Below are 27,987 nucleotides of genomic sequence, written 5' to 3' on the forward strand. Positions count from 1 at the left end.
TTTATTTTCAGTAAACTGAACATGTGTAAATATTTGTATGAACATAAGATTCAACAACAGACACAAACTGAACAAGTTCCACAGACGTGACTAAAAGCAATTGAATAATATGTCACTGAACAAAGGGGGGGGGGGGAGTCAAAGTCAAAAGTAACAGTCAGTATCTGGTGTGGCCACCAGCTGCATTAAGTACTGAAGACTGTCTTGCAGGAAATCAAGCTGTATGGTTGGTAACATTGTCATGCTGGAGGGTAATGTCAGGATGTGCCTGCAGGAAGGGAGGAGGATGTCTTCCCTGTAACACACAACTTTTCTTAAATATATACAGTACCAGTCAAAAGTTTGGACACACCTACTCATTCAAGGGTTTTACTCTATTTCTACTATTTTCTACATTATTGAAAAATAGTGAAGAAATCAAAACTATGAGATAACACAAATGGAATCATGTAGTAAACAAAAATAAGTGTTTAAACAAATCAAAATATATTTTATATTTTACTTTTTTCAAAGTAGCCACCCTTTGCCTGAACGACAGTCCATCATTATTTTAAGACATGAAGGTCAGTCAATACGGAACATTTCAAGAACTTTGAAATCAAGTGCAGTCGCAAAAACCATCAAGCGCTATGATGAAACTGTCTCTCATGAGGACCACCACAGGAAAGGAAGACCCAGAGTTACGGCAGAGGAAAAGTTCATTAGAGTTACCAGCCTCAGAAATTGCAGCCCAAATAAATGTTTCACCGAGTTCAAAGACACCAATAAAAAGACACTTGCCAAGAAACACGAGCAACGGACATTAGACCGGTGGAAATCTGTCCAAATGTGAGATTTCTGGTTTCATCTGCTGTGCCTTTGTGAGATTTAGATTAGGTATATGGATGATTTCCGCATATGTAGTTCCCAACATGAAGCATGGAGGAGGAGGTGTGATGGTGCTTTGCTGGTGACACTGTCAGTGATTTATTTAGAATTCAAGCCATACAACCAGCATGTATACCACAGAACTTTGCAGCTAAACGCCATCCCATCTGGTTTGCACTTAGTAGAACAATAATTTATTTCTCAACAGTACAATGACCCAACACACCTTCAGGTTGTGTAAGGGTTATATGACCAATTACAATTAACAATTACTACATGATTCCATATAGTTTTGATGTCTTATTATTCTACAATGTAGAAAATAGTAAAAATAAAGAAAAACCCTGGAATGAGTGGGTGTGTCCAAACTTCTGACATGTACTGTATATCTTGAAACTTCTCAGCTACACTGGTGTTTTTTTTTGGACAATTGTGTAACACTTACAGAAACCAAGAGGTCTCATCTCAGCATTCTGTGTGTACACCTGAGAGATGTAAGCCATCCTCTTACACAGCATATCCACTGGGATCTCATAACCGTACTTGTACTTGCAGTTGGCTGCCTCGTAACGAGCCCTCTGGACTTGGGACTTGCTGTCAGCTGAACTCAAATGAATCGGTCACGATTACAGTCATTATTACATACATTAACGAATGCCTTTCATAAGGTTCATATTTTGTGTGTAGTGGATATTTCAACATTAACATGTTTCTTACCCGTCATTCCAAAATGACACAGTCAATGTTTTCTGTGATTCTGAATAAGTGTGTGACTGTGGATGGCATCAACAAGCGTGTCCTTTGGGAGAGATTGAAGAGTACATCTGATTGCATATAACATCACATAGGCATATTGATAACTGAGTACTGAAATAGTCATAAAGGGTGTTCTTACTGGAATTCTGTGTGATGACAACTGCACAGTCTTGCCCTCTGATAGCTACTATGGTAAGGCCACCTTGGTTGATAGCCTTGAATGCATATTCTGGGAAAACAAACAGAACAGGGGAAAATTATGCATCACTCCAGACTTTTGTTAAGGTGAGAGATCAACAGCTTCAAAGCTGTCACTGCATGTCATGATGAAGGCTATTCACCACATTGACGGGCTCAGACCATGAACGCATCTGTGCCAAGACACTCAACAAATGACAACTCATTACTGGATAGCTAGTTGCTACTAAGTTAGACCGTTACACCATGGCCATGGGAGGCTACTTCTGTCAAATAACTTGACAGGAATTGCTGTAAAAGTTAGCTTACTATAGTAACTGTTTCAAAAACAGCATGAAGGCTGGCAGATTTGAATTTGATCAGCTTGCAAAGTTAGCTAGGTTTATCCATTCACTGACATTATAAAGCAGCTAGTTAAGCTTTAATATTTTTTTTAACTGAGCTAACGTTAGCTATGGCCAGGTTAGATAACATTAACGTTAGCTACCTACTATAGTTGGCTACAATAATGACTGGGCAAGTTGGTATTTTAATTTCTTCATAACTATCCCATACTAACCGACTTTGTTAGTCTGCTCTCCGGAGAGAAGATGGTAATATATCGGTCAAATCCTGCACTCGACCCTCGGGACATTGTGTTGGCAAACAAGTACATTTGTATAAAAGTTGTAAACTGAAAAAAGAACTGTCTGAGGAAAAAAAAACATGCAAGATAATGACCCCGGAATTGGTTTAAGGAACAGTAGTTGATGTCCGGGTCAATCCAACAAACGTTGTTTTAAGACACCTCTTGGTTTACCGAATGCATTTTGAAAAAAAATATTCGAGGACTACAAGAAAAGTACAAAGCTTTTTTTCAGTCTTTTATTCTTTTTCACATGCTATAGTTTCATTGACGAACACTGTATTGACAGGTGTGTGAAGATCAACCAGTTCTAAGTGGGTCCTTATTTTGCCTTGGTGAGACACAGCCACTTCTGTGGAACTTCATAAGTGCATCTCTGTGCCCCATTCTCATCATAGGGTATGTGCCAGGAGCCTCCATTTGTCTGGACAATGGTGTCATAACTTAATATCCTCTGGAAAAAATGTACAGAACACAAGAATTGTAATAAACATACACAGGCCATATTAAAAAAAAATCAATATGCCTTTTAGGTCCTCATGTAGACAACAGATACTATGCATTGATGTGTAGTAAATAAGCAAGCTCTATCTCCCTGTTACTCTCACCTGGAATCGTACTCTCTTTCCCGGGGTGTAGCTGCTCAGCACCAGCTGGTGGCCTCTCTGCCACTTGAAGAAGAGGCGTCGGGTGGCACCGTCTGGCAGGCAGGCCTTGTGGTCCCTCATCAGGTCCCGGCTAACAAAGTTGCAGTGGTTCCCAGAGTGCAGTGTGGCATACAGCAGGAAAGGGTCATCCTCAGAACTGACAAACAACCAGAGGTGTCAACATCCAAACAAACCCAAAGAATACACATGGGTTACTTTACCCAATGTATTGCACAAAAACATATATTTTCTTTCAGCTTTAGTTATTCTCAATGAGATAAAGTCTCTTTTGCAAGAGTGACCTGTACTCTTATAATATGGATATGAATGATCTACCAGAAAGCTATGGTTTGAAAGACACATAGGGCTGAACTCACATGTTGTCAGTGAAGAAGCAGTGGGCCTTCTGCTGGACCAAGCTCATGTCATGTCTGTCCCAGCTGCGTGAGGGCCGCTGCATATGCTTCCTCCCCAGGACCAGGATGACCAGGCCCTGGCGCTCAAGCTCCGACACCACCTCCAGGAGCTGCATAGAAACACCAACACGATTAGTCATCATCACATACAGTGCATTCGGAAAGTATTCAGATGCCTTGACTTTATCCACATTTTGTTACGTTACAGCCTTTTTCTAAAATGAATTAAATATATTTTTTCCCCCTCATCAATCTACACACAATACTCCATAATGACAAATTGAAAACAGGTTTTTAGACATTTTTCAAAAATGTATTAAAACTAAAATATAGAAATACCTTACTTACATAAGTATTCAGACCCTTTGCGATTACACTTGAAAAAATAGCTCAGGTGCATCCTGTTTCCATTGATCATCCTTGAGGATGTTTCTACACCTTAATTTGAGTCCACCTGTGGTAAATTCAATTGATAGGACATGAAAAGGCACACATATATAAGGTCCCACAGTTGACAGTGTGTCAGAGCAAAAACCAAGCCATGAGGTCGAAGGAAATGTCCGTAGGGCTCCGAGACAGGATTGTGTCGAGGCACAGATCTGGGGAAGGGTACCAAAACATTACTGCAGGTCCCCAAGAACACAGTGGCCTCCATAATTCTTAAATGGAAGAAGTTTGGAAAGACTCTTCCTAGAGCTGGCCGCACAGCCAAACTGAGCAATCGGGGGAGAAAGGCCTTGGTCAGGGAGGTGACCAAGAACCTGATTGTCACTCTGACAGAGTTCTATAATTCCTCTGTGGAGATGGGAGAACCTTCCAGAAGGATAACCATCTCTGCAGCACTCCACCAATCAGGCCTTCATGGTAGAGTGGCCAGACGGAAGCCACTCCTCAGTAAAAGGCACATGACAACCCGCTTGGGGTTTGGCAAAAGGCACCTAAAGACTCTCAGACCATGAGAAACAAGTTTCTCTGGACTGATGAAACCAAGATGGCCTGAAACCTGGCACCATCCCTACAGTGGTGGTGGCAGCATCGTAATGTGGGGATGTTTTTCAGTGGCAAGGACTGGGAGACCTGTCAAGATTGAGGCAAAGATGAACGGAGCAAAGGACAGAGAGATCCTTGATGAAAACCTGCTCCAGAGCGCTCAGGACCTCAGACTGGGGCAAGGTTCACCTTCCAAAAAAGAAAATGATCCTAAGCACACAGAGAAGACAACACAGGAGTGGCTTCGGGACAAGTCTCTGAAAGTCCTTGAGTGGCCCAGCCAGATCCCGGACTTGAACCCAATCGAACATCTCTGGAGAGACCTGAAAATAGCTGTGCAACAATGCTCCCCATCCAACCTGACAGAGCTTGAGAGGATCTGCAGAGAAGGGGAGAAACTCCCCAACTGTGTGTGCCAAGCTTGTAGTGTCATACCCAAGAAGACTCAAGGCTGTAATCACTGCCAAAGGTGCTTCAACAAAGTACTGAGTAAAGGGTCTGAATACTTAAGTAAATGTGATATTTTATATAAATTTGCTCAAATTTCTTAACACTTTTTGCTTTGTCATTATGGAATATTGTGTGTAGATTGATGAGGGAAAAAAACAATTGAATCCATTTTAGAATAAGGCTATAACGTAAGAAAATGTGGGTGAAAAAATCAAGGTGTCTGAATATTTTCCGAAGGCACTGTATATGGCGTCATATGGGTGAGCAGTTTGAAGCCTTCAACGTTATGAACAGAGTGCCCCATGGTGGCAGTGGGGTTATGGTATGGGAAGGCATAAGCTACGGACAACGAACACAATTGCATTTTATCGATGTTAATTTGAATTCAAAGATACCACAACAAGATCCTGAGGCCCATTGTCGTGCCATTCATCTGGCCCCATCAACTCATGTTTCAGCATGATAATGCACAGCCACATGTCGCAAGGATCTGTACACAATTCCTGGAAGCTGAAAATGTCTCAGTTCTTCCATGGCCTGCATATGGGATGCTTTTGATCGACGTGTACGACAGCGTGTTCCAGTTCCCGACAATATCCAGCAACATCGTACAGCCATTAAAAGGGAAAAGGTGATACCTAGTCAGTTGTACAACTGAATGCCTTCAAATGAAATGTGTCTTCTGCATTTAACACAACCCCTCTGAATCAGAGAGGTGCGGGGTCTGCCTTAATCGACATCCACACCAGATATTGACAGGTTTCTGATCCACGCCCGTGACAGCCGCACCACGAGCCACACAATAAAACCCCCTGCCTAACAAATATCCCTTTCATTTTATGTCCTCATTTTGCACTATATACTGTATATGGCGATACATATAATATATTATATACAGTGGGGCAAAAAAGTATTTAGTCAGCCACCAATTGTGCAAGTTCTCCCACTTAAAAATATAAGAGAGGCCTGTCATTTTCATCATAGGTACACTTCAACTATGACAGACAAAATGAGAAAAAAAAATCCAGAAAATGACATTGTAGGATTTTTAATGAATTTATTTGCAAATTATGGTGGAAAATAATGATTTGGTCACCTACAAACAAGCAAGATTTCTGGGTCTCACAGACCTGTAACTTCTTCTTTAAGAGGCTCCTCTGTCCTCCACTCGTTACATGTATTAATGGCACCTTTTTGAACTTGTTATCAGTATAAAAGACACCTGTCCACAACCTCAAACAGTCACACTCCAAACTCCACTATGGCCAAGACCAAAGAGCTGTCAAAGGACACCAGAAACAAAATTGTAGACCTGCACCAGACTGGGAAGACTGAATCTGCAATAGGTAAGCAGCTTGGTTTGAAGAAATCAACTGTGGGAGCACCCCAGTATCTCTACCTGCACATTCATGTTCTGCTGATCTACCATTCCAATGTTTAATTGCTATATTGTAATTACTTCACCACCATGGCCTATTTATTTCCTTAACTTACCCCATTTGCACTCACTGTATATATACTTTTTGTTTTATTTTGTTCTACTGTATTATTGACTGTATGTTTTGTTTATTCCATCTGTATTTGTATGTGTCGAATTGCTATGCTTTCTCTTGGGCCAGGTCGCAGTTTCAAATGAGAACTTGTCCTCAACTAGCCTACCTGGTTAAATAAAGGTGAAATAAATCAAATATAAAATAAATGATGATGTGACACAGAGCTTGATTCTTATATCCCATACATGACTTTATTGCAGAAATACAGTTTGGCATTTGCTATCATTGTTTCTATGTTGAGTGCATGCTCCATAGTTTACGTGGTTGTTACAACATTGTTACAACATTTAAGAGGCGCACAGCGATGCGGTAGAGAGCTCGATTTGGCCTTTGCGTGCCTACCGAGGCTCCGCAATTGCGTCACACCATCCACACGGTCTCCGACCACATTTTTGGATCAAACATAAATAGGCTTTTACAGCTTCATGTCTGCAGCATGGGATGCCGCGGTGTTCTGGCAAAGGAGGCCCAAACGGAATCTCAGGCTTAAAATAGGGTTCCGGTGGGGCGTTGGGAAATGACAACGCTCTGTTCAGTTTAAAATAGTGAAGTACAGTTATACATTGATATCGTGTACTGTTGTTAAAATAATTATTGTATTTAAAAACATGATCTAAACGTTATATCATTCTTGTTATAATGTAAACTTGATGGTTTGCAGACTCCCCTTGGACCAGGGAATGGAACTGGCCACTCTCCTTATAGTCTGCCTTCAGGTAGTTGATTTTTGGTTCGTGTACGTTCTGTTCCTGCACGTTGGATCAAAGTTATTTTTTAAGTTAAGACTGTATAGGACATTCCGTTTTTCATTTCAAATAACGTATCCCTTTGTATATTTTAAAGCACTTTGGTTTATTTCCTTGACATAATTTGTATTTTCTAAGTTTTGAGAAATAAAACCTTTGTCAGTGGTGTGTATTAATGGATGCCAGGGGAAGCCATGGTTCCCTAAAAAATGTGGCAATAAAAAATAAAAATGTATCTTTCATCTCTCTGTATTTCATAATTTTTCTTCAATTCGCAAGAGGCTTAATGTATCTCACCGGAGAAAGCATCCGAGCGAGCCAAACAGTGCCCCACTGTCTATGTGTAGGCCATCTATCTGATGCGGTCTGGTCCAAATTAGTATAACCTTGTTGCTCCCAGTAGCACTGAATGGGATGCAAGGGAAGCCAGTGAGCATTTGTCCTCCCTTGGTAAAAAAAAGTATAAAAAATGATCCAATCAGCATTGAGCTAAACTGAGCGAGCTCAACTGTGAATGGTCCTGGCACACCAAAAAAAAGTGACAAGGGAAGCCAGCTTGGATTTTGGCGTCACTCCTATCAAATCGCATTGAGAGCATACGCCATTGAAATAAACCATTTGAATTGTTGCATCATGTTGTGTTGTTGTCCTCCGGTGACCATCCAGCTAGCTAAAATTGTCCCTTTCCTAAATTAGCCATGGATGTTGATAGGGATTTGGACTTGTGATTTTACTTAATTCTCCAAACTGGCCAATGATTATAACGGCTATTCTGATCCAACCATTAATTCATACATTGTTGTGCCCCTGGCCTGAGAGGATGGAAGTTCAATATGTAGCTAGATGTAGAAGGCTAATGTTAACTAGCTAACATTGCCCGTGAATCTAAGTTAGGTTAGCGAGCAAGCATTTTAGCCAGGTAGCCTAGGACAACAAAAATAAGTGTGTACCTAATGACCGTTTCGTCAATGTTAAAATACGCACACATACGCACACACACATGTTCACACACAGAAATCAGAACCATGGGCAGCCACATCATATTTAGCTTACGTTGATTGGACTAAATTGTTTTTGGTACCTTTTAGTTATTACTGTATTAGATGAAGCAGAGGTGATTTGATGATGTTGAAATGTTGAAGTTGAAATGGAGCTGGAATAGTGGAGGCAGCTCCTGTTTTCTTTGAGACTTGAGGTAACTCTCTGTGGTTCTAAATCAATAGTTGTTTAGTGGTCCAAAAATGTCGGAAACATTAACTTGCTTACCAAGCTGTAGGTCATGTAACGGTCTGTTACATGCAATATGCTTTGAGGACTAAACCAGACAGAGGTTGCTTTCCGGTTTTGTGACAAAATAAAAGGTATGGTTGAATTTATTCTGCCACTGTGTCTTCTTATTGTCTGCCTTTAGGCATATTAATTAACAGGTTATAGAGCAAACACCACAATTATCACAACACATATGTTATAATATGCCATTTTTTCTGGCTTCCCCAGTGAATTTACCCACACACCGCTACTGACCCTAATATTGTTTGCACCCTAATAAGTTGTCTCTCGTTGCCTGCTTGGTCATCCCGGACAGCCCTTTCCTTTTTTTAAGGTATCTGTGGCCAATGATGCATATCTGTATTCGCAGTCATGTGAAATACTGATTTCCTTATATGAACTGTACCTCAGTAAAATCTTTGAAATTGTTGCATGTTGCATTTATATTTTTGTTCAGTATAATAATAGTTTCACACACATGCAAAAACTCTGACATGTCCGTTTGTATGTCTGTCTGATGTGGTTGAGAATGCAGACGAGTGGGTTGGGGAGATGTGACCTTTAGCTGATAACTAGGACAGAAGTCAGCACCACAAATACACAAATACTGATTTTAGTCATATTACAATGGAAGAGAAATCCCCTCAATAAGGCATCAGAGTCTGTATGTGTGCTGAAACAAAGCTACATGTGCTGCATTTATAGAAATACAGAACTGCTGTATTTGAAAGCTGGGAGCAGGTTATTCATATCTACTCTAGGCAGTAAGTGCTAAGAGGCCACAGTCCCCCCTGCTTCTCACTAATGCTCAGCTCACCTGTCAGAGAAACAAGAGGCTAAACAGCTGTGGGGAGGCGGAGGGATTATTCACACTGTGTGTGTGTTTGTGTATGCATGGCAGACTGCTGGCCAGACTGTGGTGACTAAGGGTTCTGCTTACAGAGCACAGATATAATACTCTGTGGGTTTCTTCGGCTATGAGCCCATGGTTAAATAAATATACACAGCACTAAAAATATACCCATCTTTCCCACATGAAAAAGTGTTGTCATTTATTAACAGCCTCCCATAGCCCCATGCAGCCGTGACAATGCCATCTCCTCTGTGTCTCAAGTGGGAGAAGCACACGGGTAACTTATGTGGGCTGGCATTACAACTTATTAATTTCATTGGTTTTCAAGACGGATATTTGTATTTGGCTCTTTCCGAGGGGTCTATACATGCTGGCGTGGCTGTGCACTATATCATCCCCTAGTAGCAACCGGGTAGAGGGCGCAGACATACCGTACATCCTGTCCAGAATGACTTAATTGTACTGAGTTACAAATACATGATAGGCACCCTTTATATTCCGTTACTAGGAATTCGTAATATTGTCAGTGATTCCAGCCTTAGTCATCAGTGGGGGAAAAAGTCATTTTCTCCCACTGATTCAACCCAAGTCTGAGACGTTCGAGAGTATTTGCTTTCATGATGATAACTGATGCCCGACCACTCAAGTGGTAAAAAAGTTCAGATTTAGGAAACATCCCCTGCATTGGAATATTGCTTTTGATTGATGCTGACTGTGGTTTGGTTAGTGTGGAAGACTGAGTAAGACTAACAGTGAGTCAGTATGAACCTAAACACACTGAAATGGAAGTGGTAACACCAGCTGTGCATTTGCACTATGTTCTAATAGCTACTGTATATAGGTTGCAGTCTAATTGCACTGCAGAAGGCACATCACTAGTAGTGCTGGGAAATTACCAGTGACCTCACGATATTATCACTTTACTTACGCGCCGATACGATATGTATTGGGATTCTCACAATGCTATATAAACTCAGCAAAAACCGAAACGCCCTCTCACTGTCAACTGCGTTAATTTTCAGCAAACTTAACATGTGTAAATATTTGTATGAACATAAGATTCAACAACTGAGACATAAACTGAACAAGTTCCACAGACATGTGACTGACATAAATTGAATAATGTGTCCCTGAACAAAGGGGGGGGTCAAATTCAAAAGTAACAGTCAGTATCTGGTGTGGCCACAAGCTGCATTAAGTATTGCAGTGCATCTCCTCCTCATGGACTGCACCATATTTGACAGTTCTTGCTGTGAGATGTTACCCCACTCTTCCACCAAGGCACTGGCAAGTTCCTGGGCATTTCTTGAGGGAATGGCCCTAACCCTCACCCTCCGATCCAACAGGTCCCAGATGTGCACAATGGGATTGAGATCCGGGCTCTTTGCTGGCCATGGCAGAACACTGACATTCCTGTCTTGCAGGAAATCACACACAGAACGAGCAGTATGGCTGGTGGCATTGTCATGCTGGAGGGTCATGTCAAGAAGAGCCTGCAAGAAGGGTACCACATGAGGGAGGAGGATGTGTTCCCTGTAACACACAGCGTTGAAATTGCCTACAATGACAACAAGCTCAGTCCGATGATGCTGTGACACACCGCCCCAGACCATGACGGACCTTCACCTCCAAATTGATCCCGCTCCAGAGTACAGGCCTCGATGTAACGCTCATTCCTTCGACGATAAAAGCAAATCCGACCATCATCCCTGGTGAGACAAAACCGCGACTCATCAGTGAAGATAACTTTTTGCCAGTCCTGTCTGGTCCAGCGACGGTGGGTTTGTGCCCATAGGCGACGTTGTTGCCATTGATGTCTGGTGAGGACCTGCCTTACAATAGGCCTACAAGCCCTCAGTCCAGCCTCTCTCAGCCTATTGCGGACAGTCTGAGCACTGATGGAGGGATTGTGTGTTCCTGGTGTAACTTGGGCAGTTGTTGTTGCCATCCAGTACCTGTCCTGCAGGTGTGATGTTTGGATGTACCGATCCTGTGCAGGTGTTGTTACACGTGGTCTGCCACTGCAAGGACGATCAGCTGTTCGTCCTGTCTCCCTGTAGCGCTTAGGCGTCTCAGAGTATGGACATTAACATGTATTGCCCTGGCCATATCTGCAGTCCTCATGCCTCCTTGAAGCATGCCTAAGGCACGTTCACGCAGATGAGCAGGGACCCTGGGCATCTTTCTTTTGGTGTTTTTCAGAGTCAGTAGAAAGGCCTCTTTAGTGTCCATAACTCTGACCTTAATTGCCTACCCGTAAGCTGTAAGTGTCTTGATGACTGTTCCGCAGGTGCATGTTCATTCATTGTTTATGGTTCACTGAACAAGCACGGGAAACGGTGTTTAAACCCTTCACAATGAAGATCTGTGAAGTTATTTGGATTTTTACAAATTGTCTTTGAAAGACAGGGTCTTATATATATATACAGTATATCACAAAAGTGAGTTCAATACACCCCTCACATTTAAAAAAAAATATTTGAGTATATCTTTTCATGTGACAACACTGACGAAATGACACTTTTCTACAATGTAAAGTAGTGTGTGTACAGCTTGTATAACAGCGTAAATTTGCTGTCCCCTCAAAATAACTCACACAGCCATTAATGTCTAATCCGCTGGAAACAAAAGAGAGTACACCCCTAAGTGAAAATGTCCAAATTGGGCCCAATTAGCCATTTTCCCTCCCCGGTGTCATGTGACTCGTTAGTGTTTACAAGGTCTCAGGTGTGAATGGTGAGCAGGTGTGTGGACAGGTTCCACTCAGAACAGGCCTCACCATGGTCGACCAAAGAAGTTGAGTGCACGTGCTCAGCGTCATATCCAGAGGTTGTCTTTGGGAAATAGACGTATGAGTGCTGCCAGCATTGCTGCAGAGGTTGAAGGGGTGGGGGGTCAGCCTGTCAGTGCTCAGACCATACGCCATACACTGCATCAAATTGGTCTGCATGGCTGTCGTCCCAGAAGGAAGCCTCTTCTAAGGATAATGCACAAGAAAGCCCACAAACAGTTTGCTGAAGACAAGCAGACTAAGGACATGGATTACTGGAACCATGTCCTGTGGTCTGATGAGACCAAGATAAACTTATTTGGTTCAGATGGTGTCAAGCGTGTGTGGCGGCAACCAGGTGAGGAGTACAAAGACAAGTGTGTCTTGCCTACAGTCAAGCATGGTGGTGGGAGTGGTATGGGGCTGCATGAGTGCTGCCGGCACTGGGGAGCTACAGTTCATTGAGGGAACCATGAATGCCAACATGTACTGTGACATACTGAAGCAGAGCATGATCCCCTCCCTTCAGAGACTGGGCCGCAGGGCAGTACTCCAACATGATAACGACCCCAAACACACCCCCAAGACGACCACTGTCTTGCTAAAGAAGCTGAGGGTAAAGGTGATGGACTGGCCAAGCATGTCTCCAGACCTAAACCCTATTGAGCATCTGTGGGGCATCCTCAAACGGAAGGTGGATGAGTGCAAGGTCTCTAACATCCACCAGCTCCGTGATGTCATCATGGAGGAGTGGAAGAGGACACCAGTGGCAACCTGTGAAGCTCTGGTGAACTCCATGCCCAAGAGGGTTAAGGCAGTGCTGGAAAATGATGGTGCCCACACAAAATATTGACACTTTGGGCCCAATTTGGACATTTTCACTTTTGAAAATGTTCACTTTTGTTGCCAGCGGTTTATACATGAATGGCTGTGTGTTGAGTTATTTTGAGGGGACAGCAAATTTACACTGTTATACAAGCTGTACACTCACTACTTTACATTGTAGCAAAGTGTAATTTCTTCAATGCTGTCACATGAAAAGATATACTCAAATATTTACAAAAATGTGAGGGGTGTACTCACTTTTGTGATATACTGTCTGTGTGTGTGTAGATAGTGATTCGGGACAGTGATTTTGTTGTGATTTAATGTTCAAAACATATTGCTCACCATATGTCTGCTGCAGAGGGACAATAGAGAGCCATGATAAACGGAATTTTGATCAGTCAATAAAATAAAAGTGCTGAAAACGAATTGGCTCCCTATTGAAAAAGAAGATGGAATATAAGCTATGAAGGAAAAATACTGGAGTTTTGGTGCAGATACAGCCAACTTCCGCTAAAATGATATTGCGATATTGTCAGAACAGTACAATATATCGTCAAAAATAATATCCCCGTCGGCCTCCCGAGTGGCGCAGTGGTCTAAGGCACTGCATCGCAGTTGCTGGCTGTGCCACTAGAGATCCTGGTTCGAGTCCAGGCTCTGTCGGAGCAGGCCACGACCGGGAGACCCATGGGGCGGCACACAATTGGCCCGGCGTCGTCCGGGAGGTATTGACTGGCAGAGATGCTCTAGCGACTCCTGCGGCGAGCCAGGCGCATGCACGCTGACATGGTCGCCAGGTTTATGGTGTTTCCTCCGACACATTGATGTGGCTGGTCCTCTGTAGCTCAGTTGGTAGAGCATGGCGCTTGTAACGCCAGGGTAGTGGGTTCAATCCCCGGGACCACCCATACGTAGAATGTATGCACACATGACTGTAAGTCGCTCTGGATAAAAGCGTCTGCTAAATGGCATATATTAAGCGGGCATTTTGTCAAGAAGCAGTGCGGCTGGGTTGGGTCGTGTTTCAGAAATCAGACAAGACTAACTACCAACTGGATACCACGAAATTGGGAAGGAAAAAGGGGTAAAAAATATATAAATATTATCCCAAAATGTAACTATCGTCCCCCCCATCACTAATCAATAGCACAACACCACATACTTAAATGTCAGATCAATGGTGCCAACTCAGAACATTTCATAACATTGTTGTTCTGGACTCACATTCGCAGAGAACTCACCGTCTGTGATTGGTTCCCTTTGATGCCAATGTTGGCCACATTGAGTCCATCTACGACCACGTCAAAGGCCGGCTTCCGCTTGACAAAGTTCTTGAAGCTCTCCAGCTCCTAGGAGAGGGAGAAACACTTGGTTACCCAAGCTTCAGGTTTACATATGTGGTTAAATGTTTTATGCTTCCATTTGAAATGTTTGTGCATGTCAAGTCCATATTATATTTAATATTTTTTAAATGAAATGTCTCACAGCTATCAGGTGATCCATGAGGGGGTGGGAAATTCACATACTTATTCACAAAAAAAAAACTTGAAAGTCTTGAGCACCAGCTCATGATGCATGCTGGTCTGTACAGAACAAGGATGAACTTCAGTAGCAGGGCAAGATAAATCAAATATGGTATGGTCAATATTTACTTAACTCGACAGCCAGGACTTCCCTCTCGCTCTTGTTTTTCTTTCATTGTTTCCGTTTCAATGGGAACCTGGACTGGCCTCAGATATAAATCTGGCAACACACAGTACAGCGCAGAATTTCTGGATAGGCCACATGTCAACCCAGGCCACACCTCCACCTGTCTGTCTGTCTATCATGTACATTCTACATCGCATGTATTCATAGGTCTCTCATGTTGCTGTCACTGCTGCTTAGAACATAGGAAATAGAGATCCACTGACACATGAACTTTATGAGTGGAAATACTTTTTTTTAGATTGCGACATACATGGTCAGTCTTGTTGCATTCTCAGGAAACATGGTGTATATATATTAGCATCTATTTGTGATGAAAGAAATGGAAGAAAAATGGATTGCGACATACATAAAAATATATTTTTAAATTCATTTCATCACATATAGATGCTAATATATTCACCATGTTTCCTGAGAATGCAACAAGACAGACCAACTACAGCCTACAAACCAACACATAATGTGGTATAAGTGTCCATTATCCAATACTGTAGCCCATGGAACAGGCCAGTACTTTCACTTCTTTGTCTCTGCTAGCAAAGAGCCTGAAAAATCCCCTGAAACACCCCCAATACAATCCTAAAGTCCACCAGAACAACAGTAAAGTACTGTATACCCCTGAGAAAAATAATACAAAAGAACTGTAGCAAATTTAGCTAAAGCTTTTGACTTTGTAAGCAACAGCATCACAATGAGACATCTATATGGGACGGAAAGAGGAATAATATTTGGGGAATCCCTGTGGTGCAGAAGGGAGAACGAGTTCTGCAACTAAAGGACATTAAGTATTGAAGAGACATTCAGGCCCTGTTTCAGGCCATAGACATTCTAATACATCATTAGGCCTCTGGGATAAAGGCAGGATGTTAACATCTCATTAACCAATAGTCTGGGGAAGAGCTTACTTTCCCCTTTACTTCACCTCTACCTTATTAACACAGCTTGTTGTGTTGCTATCTGCTCCCCTGCAGCACTAGCAGTTGTCATGGTGAGTTGGGACTGGAAGAACTGGGAATTCCCAGAGGTTGTAGGGTCACGTGACTTGTGCCTAGATGTTGTTTTTGATGGAGTCAGAGACAATGGATCTCCACTCTAGTTCCATTGTGGAGGGAATGGGTTTAGCTGAGCATAGCATGGCAACCACCCAGTTACACTTGATAGGAGGCACCTTTGCATCTCTCCAGAGTTTCTCCCTGGTAGAGAGAGAATATTTCACATTTGATGGCTCTTCTTCATTGTTCTTGCATAACTGAGTTTTCCACATGGAAAAAGGAGACAATGCTGAGAAAAAATTTGATCAACTGCTCATCTGCAATACTGTCTGGAACCAATAAAATGTCTAAATCACCAAGGAACCTACACTACCATTCAAAAGTTTGGGGTCACTTAGAAATGTCCTTGTTTTTGAAAGAAAGCTAATTTTTTTGTATATTAAAACAACATCAAATTGATCAGAAATACAGTGTAGACATTGTTGATGTTGTAAATGACTATTGTAGCTGGAAATGGCTGATTTTTAATGGAATATCTACATAGGCGTACAAAGGCCCATTATAAGCAACCATCACTCCTGTGTTCCAATGGCACATTGTGTTAGCTAATCCAAGTTTATAATTTTAAAAGGCTAATTGATCATTAGAAAACCCTTTTGCAATTATGTTAGCACAGCTGAAAACTGGCATTATTTAGACTAGTTGAGTATCTAGAGCATCAGCATTTGTGGGATCAATTACAGGCTCAAAATGGCCAGAAACAAAGACGTTCCTTCTGAACCTCATCAGTCTATTCTTGTTCTGAGATATTAAGGCTATTCCATGCGAGAAATTGCCAAGAAACTGAAGATCTCGTACAATGCTGTGTACTACTCCCTTCACAGAACAGTGCAAACGGGCTCTAACCAGAATAGAAAGGGGCCCTGGTGCACAACTGAGCAAGAAGACAAGTACTAGTTCGAGACGCTCGAGCGCGATGAGCCAAACCCTCCCCTAACCCGGACGACGCGGGGCCAATTGTGCGCCGCCCTATGGGGCTCCCGGTCACGGGATCCAACCCCAGGCTGTAGTGTCGCCTCAGTACTGTGACTTCACAGACATGTTCAATCTCTCCTTGTCCTAGTCTGTAATCTCAACATGCTTCAAAATGATCACCATTGTCCCAGTTCCCAAGAATTCCAAGGTAACCTGCCTAAAATACTGTAATCATCCTGGCACTCACATCTGTAATTATGAAGTGCTTTGAAAGGCTGGTCATGACACACATCATCCCAGACACCATGGACCCAGTCCAATTCGCATACCACCCCAATAGATTGACAGATGACGCAAAATGTCAATTCACACTGCCCTCTCCCACCTGGACAAGAGGGGAAAAAACTATGTGAGAATGTTGTTCAGACGACAGCTCAGCATTTAACACCATAGTCCCCTCCAAACCCATCACCACGTTGGGGACCTTGGGACTGAACACCTTCCTCGGCAACTGGACTGCCTAACGGGCCGGCCCAAGGTGGTGAGAGTAGGCAACAACACTTCTGCCACGCTGACTCTCAACATGGGGAGCCCTCAGGGGTGTGTGCTTAGTCCACTCCTGTACTCCCTGTTCACCCAAGACTGTGTGGCCACGCACAACTACAACATCATCAAATTCGCTGGCAACACAACGGTGGTCGGCCTGATCACCGATGTCGATTAGACAGCCTACAGGGAGGTCAGAGACATAGCAGTGTGGTGCCAGGACACCAACCTCTCCCTCAACGCTATTAAGACCAAGGAGAACAGGACTACAGGAGAAAGAGGGGAGAGCACGCCCCCATCTACATCGATCGGGCTGTAGTGGAGCAGGTCGTGAGCTTCACGTTCCTTGGCCTCCACATCATTAAGGACATAACATGGCCCACTCACACCTGCACAGTAAGGTGACCACATGTCCCAGATTGTGCAGGACAGTCTTACATTTTCATCCTTGGTCCTGTGTCCCACAATCATGTCCCACATTTAATCAACAAATTCAAACACTACTAATTTAGAAAAAAAAGGTTGAGGGGGATCACACAGACAGACTACATTGTCCAGCAAAATCATCCTGTTGTCCCGCATTTGGGTATTTTAAATGTGGTCAGCTTCTACCCCACGCCATAAGACTGTTAAATAGTTAATCAAATGGTTACCCGGACTATCTGCCCGGACCCTACTGTCTCTATGCAAACTCACAAGACTATATATATACACACTATATACACACACTACACTGACACTTTCATACAAAATGCAAACACATACACTACATAAGCACACAAACAGACACAAAACAAAACACACAAACACACACATACAAGAGTTCAATCTTGGTTTCATCAGACCAGAGAATCTTGTTTTTCATGGTCTGAGAGTCCTTTAGGTGCCTTTTGGCAAACTCCAAGCAGGCTGTCATGTTCCTTTTACTGAGGAGAGGCTTCAGTCTGGCCACTCTATCAAAAAGGCCTGATTGGTGGAGTGCTGCAGAGATGATTGTCCTTCTGTAGCTCAGTTGGTAGAGCATGGCGCTTTTAACGCCAGGGTAGTGGGTTCGATCCCCGGGACCACCCATACGTAGAATGTATGCACACATGACTGTAAGTCGCTTTGGATAAAAGCGTCTGCTAAATGGCATATATTATTATTATTATTCTGGAAGGTTCTTGGGGGCCTTCAATGCTGCAGAAATGTTTAGGTACCCTTCCCTAGATCTGTTCCTCAACGCAAACCTGTCTCAGAGATCTAAGGACAATTCCTTCGATCTCATGGCTTGGTTTTTGCTCTGACATGCACTGTTTTAAAACGGTATTTAATCAATTTTAGAATAAGGTTGTAACGTAACAAAATGTGGAAAAGGGGAAGGGGTCTGAATACTTCCGAATGCACTGTATCTATCTGAAATACCTCATACAAGCAATAATTTCATGGTAAATTCTATACCCGTTGTATGTAGCGCGTGACCAATAACATTTGCATTGATATCTTAATAGCATTAGGCTATACAGTGACAATCCACGTAACTGTATTCAATCCAACCTCCCAAAACAAAAATTGTAGATAAAAATACATGTGGCTGTTCCACCGGTCTGTCATCTCCCTCTAGTCTAAAGCGCGAGGAACAGGTTGCTATGTTATGTTCTATGGCTGGTTCTATATTCTAAAACCCTGCAAGCCAGGATGTTCCCTGTCAACCTGCTGCAAAATGTTGCCCTTTATATCCTGGTTAGTTACAGAACAACAATAATATCTTACTTCTCAGTGCAAGACTATGTTATACTTATTATAGGAATTCACCTCTGAAAGTATTAATTGGGACAGACAAGAGAAATAGGCTAATATAAAGCAGTGCTGCACCACAGGCAAACCATAACAAGTGGGTTCTAATTTTAATCTGTGAATCATAGACAAAATGATTTAATTAAAAAATGGTACCGTTGCTTTTCAATTGATTCTAAATGCATTTGTCTTGCACTCTTTCATGTGATAGACTATACAATGAAGTTGAACCTTGCAAAGAAAACACCAATGCTGCATAGGAGCAAAGCTCCAGCCCCAACCCCAGGACTGAGGGCGTTAGTTTTCAGTGCCTCACACTGGTTTCACATCATAAACTACTCACTCATGTAACCATGGGGGGTTAGAGTCGGCGCACGCACACACAAACGCACATATACACACACAGGGACTTTCCAGGGTCACTCATGTGAGAGCGTGTTGAGGGTTGAAATGTGAAACTCTTTTGTGCAGCTTATATGACTTCAGCAGGCCAAAAAAATGGCCAAGCTATGCCCAGATATAAACTAAACTAATGTTACCTAAAGCAACAAAGAGGGATTACAGCTCAGAACAGGGACTTAATGTATTACAGTTCATCCTGACATGCAATCGAGTAATCAAAACCAAAAAACTGCCATGAAATAGCCTATCACTTTATTATACAATACACACTGAGTGTACAAAACATTAGGAACACCTGCCCTTTCCATGACGTACTGACCAGGTGAATCCAGAGGAAAGCTATATGATCCCTTATTGATGTCACTTGTTAAATCCACTTCAATCAGTGTAGATGAAGGGGGCAGACAGATTAAAGAAGGATTTTTAAGCCTCGAGACATGGATGTTCCATTCAGACGGTGGATGTGTTCCATTCAGACGGTGGATGTGTTCCATTCAGACGGTGGATGTGTTCCATTCAGACGGTGGATGTGTTCCATTCAGACGGTGGATGTGTTCCATTCAGACGGTGGATGTGTTCCATTCAGACGGTGGATGGACAAGACAAAAGATTTAAGTGTCTTTGAACGGGATATGGTAGTAGGTGCCAGGTGCTGCTGGGTTTTTCACACTCAACAGTTTCCTGTCTGCATCAAGAATGGTCCACTATCCAAAGGGACATCCAGCCAACTTGACAACAACTGTGGGAAATATTAGAGTCAACATGGGCCAGCATTCCTGTGGAACACTTGACACCTTGTAGAGTCCATGACCCCACAAAGTAAATCTGTTCTGAGGGAAAAGGGGGTGCAACTCAATATTAGGAAGGTGTTCCTAATGCTTTGTTCATCTGTACAAAAATTATATTTCCCATGAAACAGTCTCTATAAAGGATAGTTCCCATTGCGCTAACACTAGCTAGCATTGGCTTGTGAAACTACCTCTAACTTCCTTCCTACTCAACAGAGACACAAAACATTAATCCACGAGTTTATTTGACTCTGGGAAAGTAGATACAGGGCCACATTGCCAAAATCCCAAAGTATCCCTTTAAGCCAAAACAGATTTAACACAGTAGTTCTCAGTGGTGGAAAAAGTACCCAATTGTCATACTTGAGCAAAAGTAAAGATATCTCAATAGAAAATGACTCAAGTAGAAGTGAGTCACCCAGTACAATACTACTTGAGGAAAAGTCTAAAAGTACTGCACAACAACAACAACACTTTCTGTGGCAAACAGAATCAGAAGGATCTCTGCATCCCATTTAATGAGTGCAACAGAGGTGGTTTGGTGATCCATGCATGTGATGAGCAACCTTGCCTGAGACCGGTATCAGCTTGACTGATGCACTTTCTAACCCAGGTATCCTGTGTGCCAGACAATGCAACTTTTTAGGTCTCAGACAAGTTACTCATCACACAAACATGGTCACTGATCTGCCTGTGTTTCACTTCAACCCCTTTTGACCTACTCTTTGAAGAGACCCATCCAAGCCACAGGACCAATGCCTAAGCTTTAGCTCAACAGGCTAACACAGTCAGAAACATGATAACCTTATAATGACTACCCTTGCCGGAGACTTAAAACGTACACGTCTAACACAAGCTAACACATGTCAAACTAACACATCTTCAGGTCTTAGGCAAGGTTCTCATCACATAAGCATGGATCACCAAACCATGCTCTTTTGATGAGTAACCTTGCTGGATCTAGTGTAGCAGATAGGGAACTGTGAAACTCACTCCTCAGTCTGCGCAATTAAAGAAGGCCTCTCCATATGAGCTGAATCAGGGGGAAGCAGAACTCGCTAAGCAGTCAACACCTTTACAATGGTGCCACTGGACTTGGATCGACAGATGCGCTGGTTCAACAACTGGGGTCGCAGTGGAGTGAGTTTAGGGGGTGAATGTAGCAGATCGGGATCTGTGAAACACACTCATAAGCCTGAAGTGTCGCCCCTTGTGCAGTTGAAGAAGGCCTTTTTAAATATCTTGGTGGGTTGGAACACTTCAGGAGGGCGGTCAAGTATGTTTGCAAGGCAGACGTCCTGTGTTCGAGTCTCAGTATGAGCTGAATCAGGGGGATGCGGTACTCGTTAGGCAAGCAATGTGTCATCCTTTACATTAAACTCCTGAACGGATGCCTATAGGGTTTAGCTAAGTGGGCTAACACATAGAGCAGGGTAATATGGGTATAAATCCATATTGTGATAAACTGCCTGAATTGATGCAATAACGATAAATAGAACAATATGTTCATAACAATGTGCAACTGTTTTGTTTGTTATTATCCTTTAAACTACTACTACTAGTTTGATGGTTGTGGCCATCAATTGTCCCATTAAGAATCAGCCATATCAGCAAACGTATTTAATTTCAAACTTTACATTTCTATGGTATAGGCTACTTACCGTAATGAACGATATCAGCTAAATGCATGCAATAAGTGAAAGATATGGACGGTGTCCCAGCTCTACTAACAAAGTCTTGTGACATGCAAGAGCCCTGGTTCAAACCCAGTCAGTCACAAGAACCAGATTAAATAGGGAGTGGAACAGCTATCCTTAGAAGGGCTATGACAGGGCTATTCAACTATATTCTAATGTGGGCCAAATTGTTGACACTCCTAACACGGCCTGTGATCATCATAGCAGGAAACAGAAGGCACGTCCACGTTCCAGAAAGTCTTAACTTTCAGGAATGGGGTTATAATAGCTTAGAGCCAAATTCACAGCAACGCACAGTATTATACAGAGCCAAGATCGCATGAAACTCCCTTCCATCTCCAATTCCTCAAGCAAACACTTTTTTTTAAACAACATCTCATGGAACGGCAGGGACTGTGAGGGGACACACACTCACACACAAACAAATACATGCACACACACACGTTTTTGTTGTTGTTGTATTGTTGTGGTTGTATTGTTTGTATATACAGTGCCTTGCGAAAGTATTCGCCCCCCTTGAACTTTGCGATTTTTGCCACATTTCAGGCTTCAAACATAAAGATATAAAACTGTATTTTTTTGTGAAGAATCAACAACAAGTGGGACACAATCATGAAGTGGAACGACATTTATTGGATATTTCAAACTTTTTTAACAAATCAAAAACTGAAAAATTGGGAGTGCAAAATTACTCAGCCCCCTTAAGTGAATACTTTGTAGCGCCACCTTTTGCTGCGATTACAGCTGTCGCTTGGGTTATGTCTCTATCAGTTTTGCACATCGAGAGACTGAAATGTTTTCCCATTCCTCCTTGCAAAACAGCTCGAGCTCAGTGAGGTTGGATGGAGAGCATTTGTGAACAGCAGTTTTCAGTTCTTTCCACAGATTCTCGATTGGATTCAGGCCTGGACTTTGACTTGGCCATTCTAACACCTGGATATGTTTATTTTTGAACCATTCCATTGTAGATTTTGCTTTATGTTTTGGATCATTGTCTTGTTGGAAGACAAATCTCCGTCCCAGTCTCAGGTCTTTTGCAGACTCCATCAGGTTTTCTTCCAGAATGGTCCTGTATTTGGCTCCATCCATCTTCCCATCAATTTTAACCATCTTCCCTGTCCCTGCTGAAGAAAAGCAGGCCCAAACCATGATGCTGCCACCACCATGTTTGACAGTGGGGATGGTGTGTTCAGGGTGATGAGCTATGTTGCTTTTACGCCAAACATAACGTTTTGCATTGTTGCCAAAAAGTTATTTTGGTTTCATCTGACCAGAGCACCTTCTTCCACATGTTTGGTGTGTCTCCCAGGTGGCTTGTGGCAAACTTTAAACGACACTTTTTATGGACATCTTTAAGAAATGTCTTTTTTCTTGCCACTCTTCCATAAAGGCCAGATTTGTGCAATATACGACTGATTGTTGTCCTATGGACAAAGTCTCCCACCTCAGCTGTAGATCTCTGCAGTTCATCCAGAGTGATCATGGGCCTCTTGGCTGCATCTCTGATCAGTCTTCTCCTTGTATGAGCTGAACGTTTAGGCCTGGTCTTGGTAGATTTGCAGTGGTCTGATACTCCTTCCATTTCAATATTATTGCTTGCACAGTGCTCCTTGGGATGTTTAAAGCTTGGGAAATCTTTTTGTATCCAAATCCGGCTTTAAACTTCTTCACAACAGTATCTCGGACCTGCCTGGTGTGTTCCCTGTTCTTCATGATGCTCTCTGCACCCAGGAAGAATAGCTGCTGTCTCTGCAAAAGCTAATGGGGATTCAAATAAACAAATACTTGTATGTTTCCTACCATGCATCTGAAGAGTTCTTATTGATGAAACATAAATGACCACATATAGGACAATGACAAATGGAGGTAAGCTAGTTACAGTACACTTATTTTGACCTGAGAAGAGCCTACAAGCAGCTATCATCAAATACCCTTACAATGAGGTGAAACGGGTCTTCACCAGTAAAGGGTCAAATGTATTTTGTCACTTACATATTGACCAGCCTTTACCAATGTTTGAAATGTGTGGTTGTGCTGACTGACTCTAAGAGCGGGCTCAGTGCAGATGCAGAGAGAGACGGGGAGATACATGTTCTGCAACTGGAAATCCCCATCATCTCATCTAATTGTGGGACAGGCCTGATCCCTTGGAGGACGACTTGCTATTTTAAGCATTAGACCCCCAAGCTCATACAACTGGCCCTCATGCAGCAAAATATCTTGTTTAATTCAGGAGATAAACCCCTAAACAACAGCAAACCCTAAGAGTAAAGCAAGATCAGCCCTGAACAACACTGAATCATGAAACACTGCATTTAATGGCTGAAGAATTTGACCAATACTTAAAAAATGTAGCCCAAAAACATCCAGAACCAAAGGAATAGTTAAATCCAAAATAAAACTTTGCCATAGGTTTTTCATATTTCTTGTGCAATTCTCAATGTGTGCATGTGGAGAAACCTGCAGTGCTTGTCGTTGAATTCACATGTGCAGATTTGGTTTGATACGACACTAGCACTGTCTAGTGGCCATTGTACGCAACTATTTTCTGCTGTCGAACTACACAACTTCACAAATATAAACGCAACATGTAAAGTATCGGTCCCATGTTTCATGAGCTGAAATAAAAGATCCCAGAAATGTTCCATAAGCACAAAAAGCTTATTTATCTCAAATTTTGTTCAGAAATTTGTTAACATCCCTGTTATTGAGCATTTCTCATTTGCCAAGATAATCCACCCACCTGACAAGTGTGCAGTGGTGGAAAAAGTACCAAATTGTCATACTTGAGTAAAAGTAAAGATACCTTAATAGAAAATGACTCAAGTAAAAGTGAAAAAGTCACCAAGTAAAATACTACTCGAGTAAAAGTCTAAAAAAGTCTGGTTTTAAATATACTTAAATAACAGAAGTAAATGATATTGCAAAAATATATGAAAAATATACTAAAGTAAACATACAAGTGTAAATCCTTTCAAGTTCCTTAAATTAAGGAAACCAGACTGCACACTTTTCTAGTTTTTAAAATGTATGGATAGACAGGGGCACACTCCAACAGTCGGACATAATTTACAAACAAAGCATTTGTGTTTAATGAGTCCTCCAGATCAGAGGCAGTATGGATGACCAGGGATGTTATCTTGATAAGTGTGTGAATTTCACCATTTTCCTGTGCTGCAAAGCATTCTAAATGTAACAAGTACTTTTGGGTGTCAGGGAAAATGTATGGCGTAAAACGTACATAATTTGGTTTAGGAATGTAGTGAAGTAAAATTCGTCAAAAATATGAATAGTGAAGTCAAATACAGATATCCCAGAAAACTACTTAAGTAGTACTTTAAAGTATTTTTACTTAAGTACTTTACACCACTGCAAGTGTGGCATATCAAGAAGCTCATTAAATGGCACAATCATTACACAGGTGTACCTTGTGCTGGGGACATTAAAAGGCCACTCTAAAATGTGCAGTTTTGCCACACAACTCAATGCCACATATGTCTCGAGTTTTGAGTGCAGGAATGTCCACCTGAGCTGTTGAAAGATAACTGATTGTTAATTTCTCTACCATAAGCCGCCTCCAACATAATTTTAGAGAATTTGGCAGTATGTCCAACTGGCTTCACGACCGCAGACCGTGTGTATGGTATCGTGTGGGCAAGCGGTTTGCTGATGTCAAAGTTGTGTCAGCAGAGTGTCCATGGTGGTGGTGGGGTTATGGTATGGGCAGATATGAACTACGGACAACAAATACAATTGCATTTTATCGATGGCAATTTGAATTCAGAGATACCGTGACGAGATCCTGAGGCCCATTGTCATGCCATTCATTCACAGCCATCACCTCATGTTTCAGCATGATAATGCACGGCTCAATAGTTTCGCACAGCCATTGAGGAGGAGTGGAACAACATTCCACAGGCCACAATCAACAGCCTGATCAACTCTATGTGAAGGAGATATATTGCACTGCATGAGGCAAATGGAGGTCACACCAGATCCTGACTGGTTATCTGATCCACACCCTCACCTTTTTTTAAGGTAGCTGTGACCAACAGATGTATATCTGTATTCCCAGTCAAATCCATAGATTCGGGCCAAATTAGTTTATTTCAATTGACTGATTTCCTTATATGAACTGTAACTCAGTAAAATCTTTGAAATTGCTGCATGTTGCGTATATATTACAACTAACTGTACTCAGAAGGATTGGCTGACCAATTTCATAAAGCTGACCTGTAGTGTAGACAATTTGCATAATGTGTGTGGACACTATCAATGCAGAGATAGAGGACAAGAGGGAGACAAACTAAGAAAAAGAGATTCCCAAACCTCTGGAGTGGTCTTATTGAAGACGTCTCTGCCTTGGATCACGTCCTCCATCACCCTGTCTTTGAGCTGGGCGTACTCCTCCCGACTCAGCTGGATGGACTCCAGCTCTGCCTGGCAGCTCCGACACACTCCCCTGGTTAAAAAGGCAAAGGTAACAGGGTCAGAGGTTAATAAAGAATTTCCATTTTCCAGCCATCTAGGTTTCAAATAGAAGTAGAATAATTATAGAAGCAGTAGTGTATGAAGTGCTGATTCAAACTCTGAATTCATTAGGTCTAATGGTTTAATGAAGAAAATTAAAATAATGTTTATGTTGTTACCTGGGGTCTACGGTGGACCAGCTTCCAATCCACTTCTGTTCTGGAAGACTGGCAGGAGAAGATATCATAATCAAACCAAAATAGGCACAGCCCATGCTTTGTCCCAATAACATTGTGTGATTGTTGGGCTATTCAGTAACCTATATTCAGGACTTACCTCTCAAACCAAGCTTTGATATCTTTAGCCAGAGTCTCCTCGGGATAGATTTGGTTGTCCCTCATATGGAGCAGGATGGATTGCAGCCCGTCCTCGTGGCCCTGATGAGAGAGACCACACTGGAACAGGGCCTGCCATGTCTCCTGGTTGGGAATGAGGCCCTTCTCCATCAGCTCAGCATACAGGGCCCAGGCAGTGTCACTATCACCATGCAGCACCGCCCCAGCGATGGTATCGCCATAGTTACGCGGTGATGGCGTGATGGCCTTCTTGATGTTTTCCAGGATGGTCAGCGCCTCCTTCCAGCGTTCTGTCCTGCTGAAGCCCTTTATGAACAGGCTGGAGGCTCCAGTGTCTAATGTCCTGAACCGGCTCCTCATGATATCATACATGTCAAACACCTCAGAGTGATGGCCGCTGCCGACACACAGGGTGAGGTACCGCAGTAGCAGCTCGTAAGACAGCGTACCGGTATCCATGGCAACATAGGCCAGCAGGGACTTGGCCACGTTGATGTCTGTCCCATCGGCCAGCATTGATGACATCATCCGGACGTCAAAGCGATCAGGATTCGGTGAAGTCAATTTTAGGCTCTTCCATTCTGAGGCAGTGAAAGGGTGGTCTGGGGGTTTCACTCTCTTGTTCTTTCTGGGGAAGTCTGGTTCCTCCTCAGCCCTCTTCTTTTGGTATTCAGCAGTTCTCTTGGCTGTCCCAGAAGCAAACACTGACTTGGGAAAAGGGAGCCTCTCTCTGATATTGAATTCTCTCTGTCTGTCCTCTTTCCTGTTGTTACCTGCATGTCTACTCCCTCCTTTAGTGCATAAAAGCCTGGAAGTAACTGATAGCTTGCTAATCACATTATTCAGGGGAGTAAAGCCAGCAGTGCTTGGATTAAAGAGTGGGCTAATGTATTTCAGACATATTCTTGTTTTTAATATCAGGAGGGAGCTCATAGTTCGTAACAATATACTACACCTGTACACTGTCAGATGTGATGTCTCATGTCTGTGTTAAACAGAAAAAACAGTCAAGTGAAGTCAGGGATACTTAAAGAAATTAGGTTCAAACTAATTAGCTAGCTAGAGACTTTAATTGACATTGCCTATAAACAAACAATCAGCATGCCAGTTTTATTATTTTGATAAGGAGTCAGGAGACCCAATATCTACATGCACTTGTTTTGGATGATAATTTGGCTAAATAAATGTAGCTAAATAACACTTTACGGAGTATTCACCTGCAGAAGAAGGCATGTCTGTGATCAGAAAGTCGCATATGATGACGCCACAATCATGAGACATTGGAGTTCAGAGGTCACGTCGAAGCCGAC

At 42.5% G+C, this 27,987-nt stretch overlaps 1 protein-coding gene across 4 annotated transcripts; it reads right to left on the reverse strand.

Moving 5' to 3' along the window:
• Positions 1 to 233: 233 nt before the first annotated feature.
• LOC124001282 (mitochondrial ribonuclease P catalytic subunit-like) lies at positions 234 to 27,987 on the reverse strand. Of its 4 annotated transcripts, none has more exons than XM_046307944.1 (11): positions 27,895 to 27,987; positions 26,658 to 27,662; positions 26,501 to 26,548; positions 26,181 to 26,313; positions 14,210 to 14,317; positions 3,471 to 3,619; positions 3,055 to 3,250; positions 2,381 to 2,900; positions 1,763 to 1,852; positions 1,313 to 1,666; positions 234 to 295 (listed from the first exon to the last, which is right to left on the reverse strand). In XM_046307944.1, exons 1-8 carry the CDS (start codon positions 27,930 to 27,932, stop codon positions 2,769 to 2,771), a joined length of 1,809 nt encoding a protein of 602 aa, XP_046163900.1. In that variant the 5' UTR covers positions 27,933 to 27,987; the 3' UTR covers positions 234 to 295; positions 1,313 to 1,666; positions 1,763 to 1,852; positions 2,381 to 2,768. The 4 variants fall into 4 exon arrangements, with proteins under 4 accessions (XP_046163900.1, XP_046163901.1, XP_046163899.1 ...); XM_046307945.1 differs by lacking the exon at positions 234 to 295 and having other exon boundaries at positions 626 to 1,468; positions 1,585 to 1,666; XM_046307943.1 differs by lacking the exon at positions 234 to 295 and having other exon boundaries at positions 626 to 1,666.

This window comes from Oncorhynchus gorbuscha, linkage group LG17 (assembly GCF_021184085.1).
Source record: "Oncorhynchus gorbuscha isolate QuinsamMale2020 ecotype Even-year linkage group LG17, OgorEven_v1.0, whole genome shotgun sequence".
In the NCBI taxonomy this organism is placed as follows: domain Eukaryota; kingdom Metazoa; phylum Chordata; class Actinopteri; order Salmoniformes; family Salmonidae; genus Oncorhynchus; species Oncorhynchus gorbuscha.